General features: G+C 41.5%; 1 protein-coding gene across 2 annotated transcripts in view; it reads right to left on the reverse strand.

The window, feature by feature from the left end:
* The window catches only part of ELOVL4 (ELOVL fatty acid elongase 4), a 771086-nt gene that overhangs the window by 433714 nt on the left and 318000 nt on the right, over positions 1-19372 (reverse strand). For both annotated transcript variants that reach the window (XM_044073739.1, XM_044073746.1), the window contains exon 4: positions 3368-3448. In XM_044073739.1, the coding sequence (XP_043929674.1) occupies positions 3368-3448 (81 nt within the window). The remainder of the gene's footprint in view (positions 1-3367; positions 3449-19372) is intronic.

A 19372-nucleotide genomic window follows, 5' to 3' on the forward strand; every position in this document is an offset into this window, starting at 1 on the left:
TGTGGACTTCCAGTGAGATTAGTTTATGATCTGACCTCACCAATGAGGGGTATACCTCCGGTGTTGAACATTGTGACCCCTTGTTCGTGATGATGAGATCTAGTATGTTTTCGCCTCTTGTGGGCATGGTGACTAGTTGTTCCATGGCATTTGAGTTTATGAACTCTAGGAACCTTTGGGCTAGAGTGTTGGGGCTTGAGTAGTGATCCCAGTCTATATTCGGATAGTTGAAATCACCTAGTATGATGGTGTTTGGGGTTACATTTATCCCCTCCAGAGTTTTCAGGAAAGCTGTGTGAGGTTCCGGAGTTTGAGAGGGTGGCCTGTAACATGCTACAATTTGCAGAGCAGTCTTGCCTACGGTTAATTGCACCTGGATGGTCTCTGATGCATCGTGCGTTGCCACCAACCTGGAGGTGAGGGTGTCTTTGATGAATATGGACACCCCTCCTCCTTTCTTGGTGTTGTCCGGATTTTGGGGCGCATGATATGAGGTAAAACCTGATAGTGCCGGGGTGCTCTCGGGAGCCTTGAACCAGGTTTCAGTCACAGCACAGACATTGATGTTCTCCATACTGAGAAGGGCTTCGAGTGCGTGCATCTTGAGGTTGAGACTCCTGGCATTGAGCAGCATTACCCTTAGTTTTTTTCCTTTGTTTTGTTCTAGGGTGGTAGGTTTAGAATTTGAGCCTTGCCTAAAAAGGCACTATGGGGGTGGCAAGAGCCTTTGCCAATATCCGGAAGCCCAGTGGTGACAGGTGCAAGCCGTCCCTTGCGAGGCAGTGTGGCTTGTCCAGCATGTCATCCCAGGCAGACAGACATTGGATCCCCTTTGAATGACACCAGAAATTAAGCCAATTATTAAAGCTGATCATCTTGTCTCTGTATTGAGGCATCATTCTTGGTGAAGGTAGGATACTGCTCAAGGTCAGGGTCATACCTGCCTGGGCTACATAATCAGAGAGCTCCTCTATGTCTCTTTTCATGTAGTCCAGGGAGGTGCGTCTCAGGTCGTTCACACCAGCATGGACAATGACTGAGTCATACTTGTACCTGCTGTTGAGTGACCTGAGTGCTTGCTATGTGGCGGATTCTAGCCCGACAGGCAGCTTACTGTGACCTTCTCCTTGCTCAATCTGGTGAGTGGGACGTCGGTGTGTCTGACTATGGAGTCACCTATGACAAGAGTGTCTGGCATTATGTTTGGCCTTAAGGGCTGTGACTGTTTGGCACACTGACTTTGTGGTCTATGTGTTGCATGTGTCTTGGTCTGTGGTGGCAGTTGTTTGGGTGTCTGCTTTGGTGGCCTCTGCTGTTTTGGTAGATTTTTGGTCAGAGCCTCCAAGTATGTCTTTATGTGTTTATGTGTATGATATGAAGTTGTGATAGTGCTATGTGAGACTGGGTTTGTGGTGTGTGTGGTTACCTTCTCCTCCTGTCTGGTCTTGCCAGTCCTATGTTGAGAGAGCTCATCCTCCAGTTTGGCTATATAGTTGCATCTCTCGCATGTGTTTGTGTTTTGTGGGAGAAGGAGAGGGTTGTCTGTGTACATGAGGCAATTGTAACATTGCCTCAATATTAGATTCATCAGCTGAGCAGGAGAGGACACTAGCAACTGACCCCGCGAAATGCTAGAAGGAAAAGTTGAAAACTTTGTGTAGATGGGTTTGAAAAGACTTCGAGGGATGTGGATGATCAAAAAGGGGTATTAGGCTGGTAGGGTGCTATGTATAATAAAAAGTGCTATATCAGAGTAAAGAGTACTTTGGGAGCAAGTGCTAGGCTATCCGGATAGAGAATAGTCACTTAGGAATCAAGTAGATCTAAACTTATTAGGTATAGAATAGGGTGGTTAGATTAGCAGTACAGCTTAGGAAGAGCTGTTCTAAGGGAAAAAATAAAGAGTGGACTTTAGGTAGCCTGAATAGTTTAACCTTGATTAACCGCTGCTCTTGTGTGCTCCTGTGGCAACTCCGCGCTAAAGCGTGCTTTATAGCAGGGGGCTGGAAAAGGCAGGAAATTACCCAAAATGGCCAATGAACTACAAGTTACTGACTTAAACCACTCCTCTGAGGACAAACAGGCAGCTCAGTACTCCCCACTCTCACTGGTGAGTAAAGAAACTTCCCCCTGACCAAACAAGGAAAATGGAGAAGTACAGGAACCAAGACAAAGCCCAGGGATCAGCAAAATCTGATCACTGGAACACTAGCTAGGAAAGTATGGAAAACAAGGATATTTTTTTTTTTTTTTTTCAAGTTTTTTTACACAGATAGACAGAAAACACAATAAATGCTGTACTTTTCGACTAAATGCTATCAAAAGCTAATACACTTGAGTGTATTAGCCTGTAGTTTAACTTTTAAGCAAAACTTAAACTAGCAAGTGCAGTAAACAGTTTGAGCTTGTAAAAACAGTAAAAACAGGTAATACTTCGATAAAATAAGCAGAAACAGTGGTCGAAAGTCACAAAAGGTCGAAAAAGCCAAGAAAAATACTTAAAATCTGGAAAGTTTGTCTTTTCTGGTCTCTGCTGCTCTAGGAACTCTGCTGGACACCACGAGGAGCTGTGCTGAGTTCTCTACAGCTGGAAAAGCCCAAAACGTGCTTTATAGCAGGGGGCTGGAAAAGGCAGGAAATTACCCAAAATGGCCAATGAACTACAAGTTACTGACTTAAACCACTCCTCTGAGGACAAACAGGCGGCTCAGTACTCCCCACTCTCACTGGTGAGTAAAGAAACTTCCCCCTGACCAAACAAGGAAAATGGAGAAGTACAGGAACCAAGACAAAGCCCAGGGATCAGCAAAATCTGATCACTGGAACACTAGCTAGGAAAGTATGGAAAACAAGGATACTACAACGGTAGTAACTACTCTCCAATCAGAGTCTGAAAGAACTTTTAAGAAGCAGCTGTTGCAGTAAAGCTTAACATGGCAGTCTGGAATATATGGTAAATGGTTTGCCGTGAACAAGCTGGTGTTTCCTTTTGAATTATGTTCTTCTGTGTTAAAAAAGTACAATATTCCAATATCCTTCATAACTTTGCTTAATATAATATTATGTATCTGCTTTATAATCAATATTCTAGGTCCCTCCATAAAATTCTGCAGGTGCAAATAAACTGAGAGGTGTACAGTCTCTACACACACACACACACACACACACACACACACACACACACACACACACACAAAAAAAACAGTTTAAAACACTAGTGTTACTGTCAGATGAGAATAGTCATTTTTTACAATGCATATTGTAGACAAGATTTGTGTATGCATGTGTGTTCCTTGTGAAACAGATGCAACAATATTTTTTCGTTAACTATAAACATTTAAAACTAATGTCTCATTTGAGCTCTTACCCTCATTTCATTGACATCTTCAGAGTAGTTTACTGACTGACAGATATAACTGTACCTTGCTGCCCTTGTTGCCAAAATGAGCTGTAAAGAAATAAAGTACAAATTATCAGAAATCTCCGACTCCCCTACAGGGTGCTGACAAATAAAGAAACCATACCTTGATCTGCAAACTAAACAGAAAACATCATAATAGAATACCATAGTTTGAAACAGCAGGCCATTCTTATACTGAAATAATTATTTAAACAGCATTAAGGAAGTAGTCATTATGTACCTACACACTATTTCTGAGAAGGGTCTAGGAAAAATACATGCTTCACCCATAGCCCTCTCCCCGCCTCAAAAAAGGAAAAAGAAAATTAAAGCATTAAAGACAAAATAATGCTGTATGCCATGAAAGTGCAATTCAGTGAGTGTGTCTGCCAAAACAGATGTTTGAGTATAAGGATCCCTGCTGTAGTATGACCCACAATTGGGAGACAACTGCAAGTAGATACCCTCCTAATGGGACTGACTTCCAGAGATTCAGACATTCCCACAGTGAAGTTGGTCTCCTCTCCACACCTAGGATGCTCAGTAGAAAACTGATGGCAACCTGTTCCATTTTCACTTCTGTTTTCTGGGACAAGGGAGTCACTAGCAAGTGGGTCCCCACAGTCTTGTTAAAAGGGGAAGCTCTCCTCAAGACTGAATGTAAAGTCTTCAGAAAAATGGGATCAAACAGGTTACAGGAGTAAGGGAGAGGATCCCTACCAAAAAACATTTTGGTTACTTAACTGCTGATGAGAGTAAACAAGATTCCAGGGGATTGCTGTGAGGGAGCGGATACTACAGCTCTGATGATTAGAAAATTAACATCAACTTTAACGCTGAGTGTGCTCACACAATTGTACTATGGTGGCCAAGTGATTCTGCTAATTAAACTTCTACAGCTTTGGTGAGTAAAGCGAGTACAGTTGTTTTATCTTCATCATAATGATCACTGCTGCAATGTCATTCATAATTTATTTTATTCTATTTATGTACATTTTAATGAAATACATATGTTCATCACAGAGATCACTGATGCAATATCATTCTTCAGGACTGAGAAAAGTACTGGATCCCTGTCCTAACCAAAGGCCCAGAGTGAAGCAACACATATGTCCTGCACGACTGGACTGGGAAATCCCATCTTGTACTCAATATGCCTATCAGCAAAATAATGTAGTGAGAAGGTGTGCATGCATGTCTAGCTGGCTACTTCATAAAAGCTTTGTGCCACAACAACTGTGAATGAGGCAGCTGTGGTAGCTGTTACCCTCAGAGTGTGCTTTAACCTACCCTGCAGTTTGCATGCTTGTCTGTTTTTTTCCCATGGTGGTCAGAGTAAAAAGCAAAATAGTTGGCCAGGAGTTTAAACAACTGCTCTTCCCTGCATCCCTGGTATAAAGACAAAAAAGCTGTTTGTATGAGGTCCTTAGTCCTGTCAGAATATAATACCCAATCTGTCTGTACACATCAGCCATATGCTGAAGCCTCTCTCTTGCGTTGGCAATATTTTGTTTACTAAAATATGCACATTTGCATTCTGAGATTTCAATGAAGATATCATTTAATTTCATACTAAATACATTTCCATAAATGTTGTAACAGCATTTATTTTGCCCTTACAGTTACTGTTATGAGTACAACAAATGTCTGCCTTTTCAGGGAATACTTTTTAATCATTTTGATTATATTTACTGTAGCAAAAAACACATAACTTTGAGCACCTTAATTTTCTCTCTTCTATTCTTCTCTCATCAAAGATAAAGACTGGATCTATGATTTCACCAAATAAATCTTTTACAACCACCTCCATGTTCAGTGCCTTTAATTACCATTATATGCCCTGCACACTTAATGCCAATATACACTAATTGTTATTACCAATTTGCATAACCCTCTCTTCTTTACAGTTATCACTTATCCAAAGTGCAATACACTGCTTTCCAAACTTCTCCCCAAATCCTCTATAAAGAAACAGGCATACATGTCTTTCACATTGCCCTATAACACGGTTTTGTAGAAACTCTACTAATACAGCTCTACTCCAGCCATTCTTTCTCATAAAACATAATCTTTTTTTACTCTGTCTTTACCTGTACTATATCACACAAACCAGTATACAAATTTCTCTATTCTTCCTTTCTTATGAACTTAAAGCTCATCCCAGTGGGCAAAAGCAATTAATTACATCTTCTTCATATCTACTATAATGTCTTACACATTTAAACTCAGTCCAATTTACATCTCTACCAGTTATTATCATATTACTTTTTTAACTGAAACATTACCTCAGCCACCCGTCAGACTAAGCAACAGGGGATGAAGAGAACCTTGTTTCTTTTCTTTAATTATGCTCATTTCTTAAATACATCCAACATCATTGTTCTTTGAAGTTGGTAAAGCCCACTTAGCATGACCGGTAATTGTTAATTCAGACCTCTGTATGACCAGTCTTCTTCTCCATGCTGTCAGTGTCATCAATTTAACACTTTTCTCCCATCAGTGCCATAACTCTGCTTCGACCACGTATCACCTCACCCACCCATCAGAATAACCAACAGGGGATGAGAAAACCTAGTATAATTTCCTCAATCCTCCACACATTTCAAATACGTCCAGTGGCACTATCTTTTTCACTCATTAGGGCAGAGCTGGCATAAATGTATACTAATTTTGTAGTACACATCATCTCTCTCTCTTGCTTGCTGTGTGTGTGTGTGTGTGTGTGTGTGTGTGTGTGTGTGTGTGTGTGTATAATATCCACATATTATGATAGAATATAAATTAAAAACATGCAAAGATGCTCTTTCTATTTAAAGATACATCTGTTCTATTACACTTACTGTTTTTCATGCTCCCTAATACTGAAATTAGAATAAAAAAAAGAAAATGTCCTCCCATTACTTATTTAACTGAAAACCCAATTTTCATCTTGCACATTATATTACACTGCAAGCAAAGTTTGTAATTATTACATTTTGTGCTGGAACACTAGTAACATTTAATTCAAACCACTGGACAAAAACAAACAAAGCTTTGTCTAATTCTCCAGCAATTGTATACGTGATTTTATTTTATTTGCTTTAAATGTTTAACTAAAGCCAGAAGAAAGACATGACACCTCTCATATTGCATCATACTTCTTATCTGTTACTCCATAATTAGCACTTTACCTTCATCTACGTATTATTCAGATTTTGCTGTAGTACAATCTTTTCATCAGTATTAATTTTTCAAGTTATTGTTCACTGGAATTGTTAACACTTCACCATATTCCGTTTATAATGCAAGTTTATTTTTTCATACAGTATTTTCATCAATTAGTTCAATTTTATTTCTCATCTATTCCTAATCTAATATTCCTTTATCTTTCAAAAATCCACCATGAACTAAAATAGTGTACTGTTTAATAAATGTGAAATGTTCTCTAATAAATGCACACATTATACAAATGTATGCCTGACTATCCCTGGGTTTCTTTTATGAGTGAAATAAACATCTTTTTGAATACCCAATCATTCATGAGTTGCAGCCAACTCTTATACTGACCCTGTGAACATCCACGTCCATTCAAACAGTTTTCCAGGAAAGAATGGAATGACAGTAGATTTCCAAGCCTTTCTTCCATATCCTGTGTAAACCACATTGAGAGAAAGGGAGAATGTAGAGTCACCAACTAGCCTACTGCGTGTCTTTGGGAGGAGGGAAGAAACTGAAATACCCAGAGAAAACCAATGTAATCACAAAGAGAATATGCAGACTCCACAGAGAAGGCACCAAAGCCAAGAATCAAGCTGGCAAAATGTTTCCTGTGTTGTGACAATACCCCAGAGTGCCTCTGTACCACCCCTTCGGAGTATGCTCAATACAAACATTATCTCCAATAAATATACAGATGCCACAACTCTCCTTAAACTTCCTACATAAATAATAGCCTTAATAAAAATTAGCTGTAAAATCTTTTCACCCACAGAACAGTACGGAAAAAAAAAACAGTAAATTTGACTTAGAAGAGTACTGAATACATGCAGCTGTTTGCTGCATTTTCACACATCAAAGACGACAAGAAATAATTATTCATGGAAAACCCCTTCTACTGCACTCTGTCTTTAATTATTTTACTAAATGGTTAATAAACTGTGAAATTCTAGTTAAACTCAAAGTTTATATTTGCACATGGCTAATCCTCATCACATACTGAAGTATTCATTTATTTTGTTTAAAACCAAAATTATATAAAATATAATATACTGCTTGTGAAAAAAAATGTTCTGATCCCTTCAGTATCAAGTTAAACTGTGATTAGGACAATATACTCAGTTGGTGGATATAAATTTAATAACTTCTTTTTATGAACTTGGATAATATCCTTCTCATAGTGAAAATCACTAGCAGTATATATGAACAACAGTTGCCTACTCAATGTACAGGCCAAATTTAGCATTTCACATCTGTTTACTAATAGATTCTCATTCAAATCAGATCATTCATGTATCCTCTACTGTACCAGCAATGTTCACATCATAATCTCTCAAATAAACGGTCCCATTATCCTTCTGACCCACCTGCAGTTGTGTTACCCCAGATTGGTTCCCTTACCTTTACCCAAATGACCTATACATTCCACTGAGGGACAAAGGCCAGGCATTCAATTCATTCTTGCATGAAGTTCCTGATAAGTTCATTCATTCCCTCTATCTCTGCAACAGTCAGGTGGCAGTAAGGAAGCCAGCATTCAGGTCTGACACTGGTAGGGTTGCCAGCTGTCTGTTTTTTGACCGGACTGTCCGGTTTTCCTACAAATTGTCCGGTTACAAATTTCCTTCAAAACCGGACATGTGAAGTCCGGGTTTTGTGCCACTGCTACTGTCTCTCAAGCGTTTCTCCTGCACCATCTTTACTCTCTCTCTCCCCTCCTAATTGCCTGCGGTCCCGGTGTGCTTTTTGACTATACGGCCTGGTGAGTCAGGTAGAGCACTATGGTGCGGGAGAAATGCTTGAGAGACCTCTATATCTCTGTATTTTGTGACTAAGATCGCTTTGTATGCAGAATCATATCACCGGTGCTGGATTGGAGCAGCAGGGGGCGTGCTATACTTCTAAGTAACATTAAGGAATTCAGGAGCATTTCTTTACTCTAAACTTCTTGTTCTCGCCCGTTCCTAATTCAGTCCCCCTTCTTCCGTTTCCGGTTAGGGCTCACATTGCAGTAATGTAACTAAACACTGTAGGATGTTATGGTGGCTGGTGTAGTTTTGAACCTTCTTATGTAAATTTGTTGCATTGTAAGAAAGACAGCAATAGCTGGATTACCATCAGGAGCCGGAGACCCTACATTGGTCGCCATGATAGTGAACCATTTGAAGAGCCGGGATTGTTTGACAAGTTTAGAAGAGATTCACTGGTAGATGTGGATACAAAGGTAACACTGACATGTATTGATTGACATTAAAGGTAACACTGACATGTATTGATTGACATTAAAGGTAACACTGACATGTATTGATTGACATTAGTACTTTTACTTTCATTCGCTTTTTGTTCAAATCCCGAAGATATATAAAGTAAGTGGTCTTCACTATTAAGCACTGCAGTTAGATTTTTTTAAGTAGCAACTTTCAAGTTTCCCTTCATGTAGTTGCTTCATGTAGTTGCATGTACTGTGTTGATTTACGATTTTTAAGGACTAACGGTTTCAAGTAATTATTTATGCTATACAAACTGTGGTTGGAGTGTTCACCAAGGAGTGGGAGTATTGTCTTGTGTGCTTACTTGGGAAAGTTAGCCTTCTTTCTTTTCAACTGTTGAAATGTGGTGAAAAAAAAGATCAACAACAGCTGGTTCTCAAAGGCTGATGTTTGATGTTTAACCTTGATTGCATTTAGAGTGACATGGGCATTTTTCTGATGACCTGATCAACATTTCAGGCTATTGCTGCACTCACTACAGTTTATTGTGCAGCTTTTCCAAATTTGCAATTTAATTAGGACACATAGCTGTAAGGGAAATACTCTGAAAGAAAATAAGAGAATGAATAAAATAAACACATATACTGCCCTTTTGCCACCCTGATGCTTGAATTGCTGTTCCATTTTTGGTAATTTTTTTGAAGTGTCAAATCAGATGACCAAAATACAGTAATTAACTTGCAACAGGAAATGTTGCAGTATTATGCAGGACCTGCAGGTTAAACAACACATATTTGACTTTGTTGTATTTATCATTTTTAATATTTGATGCTCCACTCACCTTTCCACTTTCTGGATAATTTAAAATGGTGCTTTTGTTTACTATACATGCATTACTGCTTTTTATTTTAAATTGATTGCTACATGGGACTTTAAAGTGAGAAGTAAAGCAACCTCACAAAATAAATAGGCAAGTAAAACATAAGGAAGAATATACTATTACAGCCATTGAATAAAATTTTGTGAAAAGCAGTAACTCAGTGTACACTAAGTTAAATGCAGTTAAAACTGAATAGCTTATGCAAAACGTCATGCAACCCTATGCTCTGCTGCTCCTTGCAAATAATAAACAGCTGAGGTTGCATTTCTTAAGAAGAACCTCAATCTGCCACTTTTGTTGGTAATACAGCTACTTGTTGTTTAGTAACTGCTAGGTTTTGCTTAGCAGTTGTAGTTCTGAAGTCCGTTTTGCCTCTGGAAAACTGTCTTTGATGTGGTCCGTTTGCCCTCGCTATTTAAAGCTTCTTTACTAGAAGAATCCAGTATCTAAGCTATTGTCTTATACAGATCACCTTAAAGCCCTATCACTATACCGGGTCTCCTACAGGTTACTGAGAGATGATCTATGCCTGGCATACAAGGTATCCTTGGTTCCAGCACTGATCTTTTGGACATCCACAAAACAACAGTATCAGAACCATTAGATCCAAGGATTAAAACTTTGCTTGTGACATAAATAGGCCATATTGATGAGGCACAAATGTGTCTCAGAGGGTCCCCATGCACTGGAACAAGCTTCCCATCCATGTGAAGCAGAGTCCATCCCTAGCCCTATTTAAGCATAACTTTGACCAATAGGTGGGAAATTGGAAATCATCCCCGTTCCCACCTATCAGTTTTTTTCCGGACTATCCACAAATCAAATCAATTCTTTGGTAATCAGGAAAACACTGTACAAACTCAAGTATTCTGTTTCACAAAAGGAAACAGACTATCAGTGTTTGTTAAACTGGCTGATTTACTATGTTTTTTTACAGAAAAGCATAGTAAATTGGCTGAAAGCAGGCATCCAGAACAGAAAAAGAGGACACTCCCATCAGCTGATGTCATGGTGGTGTCACAAAATGGGCGGAGCATGGATGAGAGAAGGGTGGGAATGGGTGGAGTTATGGGTGATGTGAGGAGCATGACCTTAGCCTGGTTTTAGCCACAAAGAAAGCTGACAACCCTAGACACTGGGAGCTTTCCCCTACCATCAATGGCTCTCTGAGCTCTACTGCATGCTGCTTGCTGAAGGAAACATGCTTTTGCATGCTAGCTTTCACCAGCCATTGCACTTGCACAGGATATCATGTGCTCTGTACATGCAATATCTCATGCTGCCACTAGGTGGCACACAAGCATTCAGCAAGAGCCACCACCCACACCCCAGAATGGGCAAGCCAGCAGCTGCTACTCTCATCCTCCCTGCCTCTCTCATCCAGAGCCCAACCTGCTAATCGAACTCAGGATGTTGGGGTCATCAGCCTACATACCCCTACGCCTGGCCAAATTTAAGTCTTTTATCTTCCTAACTGCTTTACATGGACTGACATTCTGCCTCTCAGTAGTGATCTTGGGATTAGTGCTTCTGTTTTCTCCTGGTGAGAGAAGGAGTGCAGTTACATTATTTCCTGGAGACTGCTGATCATCAGGAAGCTTAATAATTGCTTTATAGGTGAAAGCTTGGAATCTGTGCTTATATTCTGATCCTGGTGAGAGTAGGAGCAGAGTGCATTAATTCCTGACTCTTTCTGGTTGGAGTCCCTGTGACTAGCATTTGCTCTAAAACCTGCTGGAAAGCACTAGGAAGCCTTAAACTGATACAAACACTCAACTCTCCTTGTTAATAAGGAGAAATTAATCTTAGGCACTAAACAGCCTATAATTGCAAAGTACCTTGCCATGGTAAGGGAAACCAGCTCTTGTACTTTACAAAACAAAAAAAAAAGCACCTACCCAGTCATGTCCAATGGTCAGCTTCTGCAGATTTCTCTTGTCCACCTGGTGAATCTGGGCATACTGAAGCAATGCAGTAATTGCCTCATGTACACAGACAACCCTCTCCTCCTACCACCCAACACTACAACCTCCGAGAGATGCACTTACATAGCCAAACTGGAAGCAAAGCTCTCTCCAGCCAAGACTGTGCTAGACAATCAAGAGGAGAAGGTTAACACCTGCACTACACCTCAAGCAACACATAGCCCTTCAAAACCCTCACTACCAACACCCACACATAGCAATACTAAACCTACATATGTGGAGGCCCTTAACAATAACCTGCCCAAGCAAAAAGGACCTCTGAAGCTGAAATACAAACACCAATCACAACCAAAGTATCACAGAGCTCACAACACCAGTGTGCCACCCAACAACAGCCCCGAAAGGCAAGACAACGTAACCAACACTTTAGTCATAGGTGACTCTATAGTCAGGCACACTGATGTCCCACTCACCAGGCTAAACAAGGAGAAAATTACAGTCAGCTGCCTGTCGGGTGCCAGGATATGCCACATAACGCATGCACTAAAGTCACTCCACAACAAGTACAAAAACGACTCTCTCATTGTCTATGTTGGAGTGAATGACTTGAGACGCACTTCCCTGGACTACATGAAAAGAGACATCGAGGAGCTCTTGGATCATGTGGCCCAGGCAGGTACGACCCAAGCCCTGAGTAGCATCCTGCCTTCGCCCAGAATGATACCACAGTATAAGGACAAAATGATTGACTTCAACAATTGGCTAAGCTTCTAGTGTCATTCAAAGGGGATCCAGTATCTGTCTGCCTGGGATGACATGATCGACAAACCATGATGCTTTGCCAGAGATGGTCTGCACCTGTCGCCTCTGGGATTCAGGTTACTGGCTAAGGCTCTTGCCACCCTTATAGCGCCTTTTTTAGGCAAGGCTCAAAGGACAAAACCACCACCGTAACAGGTACAAGTATGCAAAATCTGAAGGTAATGCTACTCAATGCTAGAAGTCTAAACCTCAAAATGCACTCTCTCGAGGCACTCCTAAAAATGGAGAACATCGATATCTGTGCAGTAACTGAAACCTGGTTCAAGGCTCCAAGAAGCACCCCTGCAATACCAGGCTACAACTCTTACCACACTTTTCGGCCACCAAACCAGGACCAAAACACTAAAGGTGGAGGAATGTCTATATTCACCAAGGATATTCACACCTCCAGGCTAGTTGCCCAACACAATGCATCCAAAATTCTGCAGGTGCAACTAATAATAGGTAAGACTGCAATCCATACCCCACCATGCCCCAAGATTCTCACTACACCTTTCTAAACATACTGGAAAAAATTAAGATACACCTAAACACCCTAATACTGGGTGATTTCAACTACCCTGCCATTAACTGGGAAAACTACTCATGTACCAACACCTTTGCCCAAAGGTTCTTGGAATTCATAAATTCCAACGCCCTGGATCAACTAATCCATAGCCCTACCAGGGGGTCCAATATCCTGGACCTGGTCATTACCAACATGGAAAATCGATGTCCCACAATAGTGGTCACCCCCTCATTGGTTAGATCTGACCATAAGCTAATCACCTTTGACATCCACATCCCACCCCACCCCCCCAGTAAGGAAACATCCGTAAAAAACTTCTCCAAGGCCAACTTCATGCTACTCAAGTCAGAAGTGAAAAACTTCATGACACCCATGCAGACAGGAACTGAAAGCTCAACTGCCGAATCCTACACTAAAACACTGTACGAGCACATCCACTTGTGCATGAATTGTGCCATTCCAAATAGAATCAAGACGCTCTCCTCCAAAAAAAGGAAGCCAATCTGGTGGTCCCCTGTCATAAACAAACTATACAAAAGAAGGAATAAACTGTTGCAGAAAAGAGGAAAATCCCAGGATGAAAAAAATCCCTTACCAGCCTCAGTAAGAAGCTGAGATTCCTCATAAAAACCTCCAAAGCTAGTTACAAAAATAAAATTGCCAAAGATTCCAAAGACAACCACAAGGCATTCCATAGCTATGTCAAGAATCTAAATAGCAATGCTCAGATCTACTAAGTCATGGTTCCTTATCCTCTCTGCACAGGAAGAAATGGAAGTTAGCTTTTGCTTTAAACAGATAGGAAGTGCTGTTTCAGCATATGAGCTGACAGTTAAAGCCTAATAAATAATAGAAAGAGTGTACACCAGAGTGTCTTCTCTTTCTTTCTATCTATCTAGAATCTTCCTCCTTCTCAGTGGGGATGTGATTTTAGCAGAGAATCGTATAGCGTACCTTGGATGGTTTGGTTTCAGGATCTAGGTTCTTGAAGTTCTTGAATAAAACTGGGGGAGAATCCTGGTAGTATCTGTATCTGTTAACAGGAGCTGGAGGGAGGAGGTCAGGAGTTGAGTTAGAAAAAGCTCTGAAAAGAACATCCATCATAGGATCCAAAATGGAAGGATATGCTGGGGGCCTATGCTGGGAAGAAGAAGAAATTCTTTAGTCTTTTCTTAGATTCAGTTACTTGAAAAATCCAGTGAAAATGTTCCCTCTTTCCCCAAAAAAGTCCTCCCAAAAGCTTAGAAGGAATGGAAAAGAAAGGATCAGAATCATCAAGATCAGAAAAAGGATAAGGAAAAGAATATTCCTGAAGAAAAGAAGAAACAGAAGAAACAATCAGAGGAGTCAGAGTAATAAAACTTCCTGGCCTTTTATCTGGAGGGATGGGAACCCTAATCCCTATAAATAATAGTAAGTCTCCCCCCATTAACTGTTTCTGTTGAGACTTGGGAGCCGGAAAAGAGCCCTGGGGTTGCAGTCTTTGATTTGGAAGGAGTCTTGGAAGGAGTCTTACCCTTTGTCTTTATAAGAAGCTGAGTTGGCCTAGAAAACCCCGCCGGGCTCCAGGACCTAACCGGCTGACTCCCAACCCATCAAGAGCATTCTCAAACCTCAAACTGAAATGTGGCTCGACCTAGTTGGCTCCGGCATTGAAATGGCGGCGACAGCGGCTCGCATGGCCGACTGACAGACGCGGGCAAAGCTGAAGCACTGGCGGCTTGTGCAATATCGTCTGATTTGGACCTGGTGGCCTGTCTTTGTCCTTGGAGGCCTTGTGAACTCCAGTAGTCACTGCGTACTCCGTCGCATCCAGTAAATTAAAAGTATCTACGAAGTAATAAGCAAAATATCGCATTCGTTTAATAATCGTTGATTGAAATGTTCACGAAACTGACAACTAGCTAAATGCGTGGTGGTGCCTAACGTGTCCTATACGAAAAAATGAAAGGAAACTAACTATTGTTGCTTCCAACAAGAAATAAAATTAAATTTTTTTATTTCTGGACATCGACTAAGAAAAAGTTTCAAGCAGTGCTGCCACTTTTAGTGGAAGAAAGTCTTGAAGTCTTGGTTTGATCCAAGAAAAAGAAAAAAAATCAGGGCACGACGACACGCGATCTGCCTGCTATCACAGCACGCAAAGACTGAAAACATGGCAGAACATGGCGTTGGCTGTCAGCTTAAGACTGCACTCTGGCGTCAGGGAGGATGGCTGAGCAGCTGACGCGGACCAGACTTTGGGGATCTGGCCGACCCGAGACTGCCCTGCCGGCAGGGAGAGAACCCTAACTGGGGTGAACCAACGAACATCTGAGCTACAACAGAATGGCATTAAATATACTGATCCCAAGGACATTGCCAATATCCTAGCAGATCATTTCAGTGCCAACCTCACCCCCCTCTCACCCCCTAAAGGGCCTATTTCAATACATTGCCAAATTCCGGTAATCACAGCCACACAGGTAAAAGCCGCACTCGCCAAAGCTAAGAATACAGCATCCATGGGACCAAACGACATCCCGGGCTGTGGAACTGGCATGCCACTTAAGTGTCATGTTTAATCATAGCCTCACCTCTGGCTTTCTACCCACTGAGTGGCGCACAGCTATAGTTATCCCACTCCACAAGGGGGAATCCACCTTGGATCCTGGGAACTACTGTCCCCATCAGTCTGACATGCCTGATCTGCAAGGCCATGGAACGTATTACCATGGAACTTATAAACAAAGACACTGGCAACCTTCAAACACTGGACCCCACCCAGTTTAGGTTCGTGAAGGGCCAATCATGTCTCCTGAACCTGACTGACTTCTTCGAATCAGTCTCCGGAGCCGTGGACGAGGGTATGGCAGTCCATACAGCCTATCTGGACCTCGCCAAGATCTTCAACACCATCCCCCACTCTGGAATCATAGATAAACTTACTAAGCTGGGCATAAATCCCTACGTCACTCGATGGGTTGCCAACTGGCTTACTGACAGAACCCACAATGTAAAAGTAGTCAACTCCAAATCCAGCTCCAGACAAGTGACAAGTGGAGTACCTCAGGGTTCAGTCCTGGGACCGCTCTTGTTTGGCATCTACTTCTCTGAAGTACAGGCCAACATTGAGGGACTCTGGCTAACAAAGTTCACAGATGACTGCAAACTGGGAGCCATTACTGAATCCCCATATGATGTGGATATTCTACAAAAGGGCCTTACAGAAACAGATGCTTGGTGCCAGAGCCATGGGCTCAAGCTCAATGCCAAGAAGTGTATAGTTATCCCCTTTGGGAAAACCATGTACCCATGAATTACCACATAGGTGGCAGTACACTAAATACTGAAAGTGTGATAAGAGACTTAGGAACACAGGTGGATAGTGGTCTCACCTTCGATAACCACATTGCCACAACAGTCAAGAAATCCTTCTATGTGGCACACCTCATCACTAAGGGCTTTTCAGCCAGAAAAAAGGAGTTCATTGTGCCACTGTAGTCATCCCTCATTAGACCCATCATAGAGTACAACACCCCATTTGGTATGTACCTCACGAGACATCTGCAACAACTGGAAAGGCAGCAGAAACACCTCACTACAAGAATCAAAGGCCTAAAGCAGATGCCCTATGCTGACTGACTAAAAAAACTCCAGCTATACTCTGTCGCATATCGTCTACTCAGAGGCAATCTCTGCTTAACATACAAGGCCATGTCAAACCCAGAGCTGTTGGACATATAACTCTTAAAAAAAATCCCAATCCATCAGAGCCATACACTCCAGGGACCTTAACCTTGTCATCACAATGAACAAGACATGCTGGAGGGATAGGTTCCTGACCCAGAGACTCCCCATACTCTGGAATAGACTGCTCATACATGTCAAGCAGAGCGCCTCCTTGTCCCTCTTCAAAAGGAACCTTGATGACTGGATGGGAGATAGGAAATTTACCCCGGGGATCACGTCAGTCGCCCTGCTAGACAGGGGTCCAGGGAAGTAAATATTGTGGGAAGAAATATCCAGGGAATTGTTATGGCTAGGCTTGTATAGGCCCTAGGGCCTATAGCCTAGTACCAACCTATGAACCTATGAACTGTCAAATGTCAATATTTCATAACCCCAGAAAATCTTTAAAAGAGCTGGACATTACAGTTTTAATTTAATTTTTTTCTGCTTAAGCTCATTTACTGTCTCCGCAAATCACAACCAATTTTTCCATGTCACTTTGACAAAATCATGTTCTACAAATACCGGTCTTTCAGCTACTGATATAATTCTTTCTGCCTGGCTGCCACAGTTTCCATAATATTTATTCCTTTTCATAACATGTCAAAAACTCTATTAATGTCAGTCTAGGTTTTCCATATTTAACTTCTGAATCTGACAAAGGCTGGCATTTTAAAACCACTGTCTTTAGCGAATCTTTTGTGAACTCAGTCCACTCCAACATCTTGATTTTCATATACCAGGTACTACTGCTGTCTGCTGGTTGTGCAGAAACTCCGCTTAGTTAAAACCATTTCTGAGACAACTTTGAGCATAAAAGACGGAATGGACCCAAGTGACAATCTAACCATGTGGAAGACTCTGTAGAGTTCTTTACATATCAAGCCCTGCAGTTCTGAGATTCTCCTGGCTGAGTTTACTGTCATCAGGTGCAGTGATTTCCAGGACAGGAATCTAAGTGGAGGTGTGCTGCCTAGTTCAAATAAAGAGTAGCATCCATGCTTATATCACAACATTTAAGTCCTAGGGAGGGATGACTGCTTTCTTGGGGGCCTGAAGTGGAGAATTCCCTTTAAAAACTGACTGAGTGAAGCAACTGAAGTCAGGGGATCCAGTGGCAGGCACAGAAATGTTTTTTATAGAGACATGTACAACAAAACTACTAAATAAGGCAGCAAATCATGGACTAAAAGCTGCTTTATGCTAACTGCCCCAGGAGGAACACCAAGAAGTAAACCTTTTCCATTGTCACTGACGATTTCCTTGTGGCAGGCTTTCTGCAGAACATAACTGGTAAAAATTGTCCTCTCCTTACTTATAACCTTGGCCCAATTTCAGGCAGAGCAAAGACATCACATTCCTAGCCTCCTGGATACAAACTGCAAGCTTATTAGGTTGAGATGGACTAGCATTCTCCCCCAACACTTGGTCAGAACTGTGTAGAGGGCAAGAAGGGTAAGGGGCTCCTCCCTAATTAGCCTTACTAGTTGAGAGAATCCAGGCTGCCTTGGACAAAATGGGGATGGTGTAATTAAATCCACTTTGTTTCATCCTGAACAGGGACTTGAGGAGAAATAGAAATGAGGAAAAGAATAAAACATCATCCTGTTCCATGGAACTGGAGCAGTACTCACCCCTGCAGACCTCCCTGCATGGGAAACATCACCCTGTTCCATGGAACTGGAACGCTACTCACCCCTGCAGGCCTCCCTGCATGGGAAACATCACCCTGTTCCATGGAACTGGAATGCTACTCACCCCTGCAGGCCTCCCTGCATGGGAAACATCACCCTGTTCCATGGAACTGGAACGCTACTCACCCCTGCAGGCCTCCCTGCATGGGAAACATCACCCTGTTCCACGGAACTGGAACTCTACTCACCCCTGCAGGCCTCCCTGCATGGGAAACATCACCCTATTCTATGGAACTGAATGGTACTCACCCCTGCAGGCCTCCCTGCATGGGTATCTACAGCAGAATTTCCTGACTTGGTGATTTATAAGGGAAGTAAATAAGTCTCTTTTCAGTGTTCGCCAATGTAAGGTCAAGTCTGTGGAAGACCTCTGGTTCTAATTTACACATGTGACAGCTGGAGGTATACCAACTAAGGTGATCTTCCAAGAAGTTGAAGAGATGTAAAAGGCCGGCATATGAACTCTGAGCTGGACAACCGAAACCTAGGTGATCAGCACTAACCTGCACAGCTGGTGGAAATAGCCCCCCTTTGTATGTAGATACAACACATCACTGTGGGGTGCTTGTGACCACCACCAAACCTCTTGGACTCCGTGTCTACTTGAATAATTTGAAGGGCAAATATCAGAAATAGCATCTTCTTTTTTAAAAAAATAACTTTGTATTGATATTTATACATAAACACATAACTTTCAAAAGTAACTAACGAATAAACTATATCTACCTGACTACAAACATTAACTAATAGACTAGAACTACTTACAAACTATATACAATTATATTACGCATTCCAAGTCCATAACACAAATGAAAACAGGTTTCACTGGATTGCAAAACAATAAATTTAAAAATAGCTATAAAAACATTATTAAGTAATTACAACATTCAAAATCTGATTGAACAATGTTTTCCTCACATATAGTAAAATGAATAAGAATACTAACTGAAGATTAATTTGATAGCTATGTGGAGACAGAATCTGCTAAATGGTATATCTGGTCCTCTCCTAGTGGTTCTGTGCCCCC

Source organism: Protopterus annectens, chromosome 1.part1, assembly GCF_019279795.1.
Source record: "Protopterus annectens isolate FY-2018-M chromosome 1.part1, PAN1.0, whole genome shotgun sequence".
Lineage (NCBI taxonomy): Eukaryota > Metazoa > Chordata > Ceratodontiformes > Protopteridae > Protopterus > Protopterus annectens.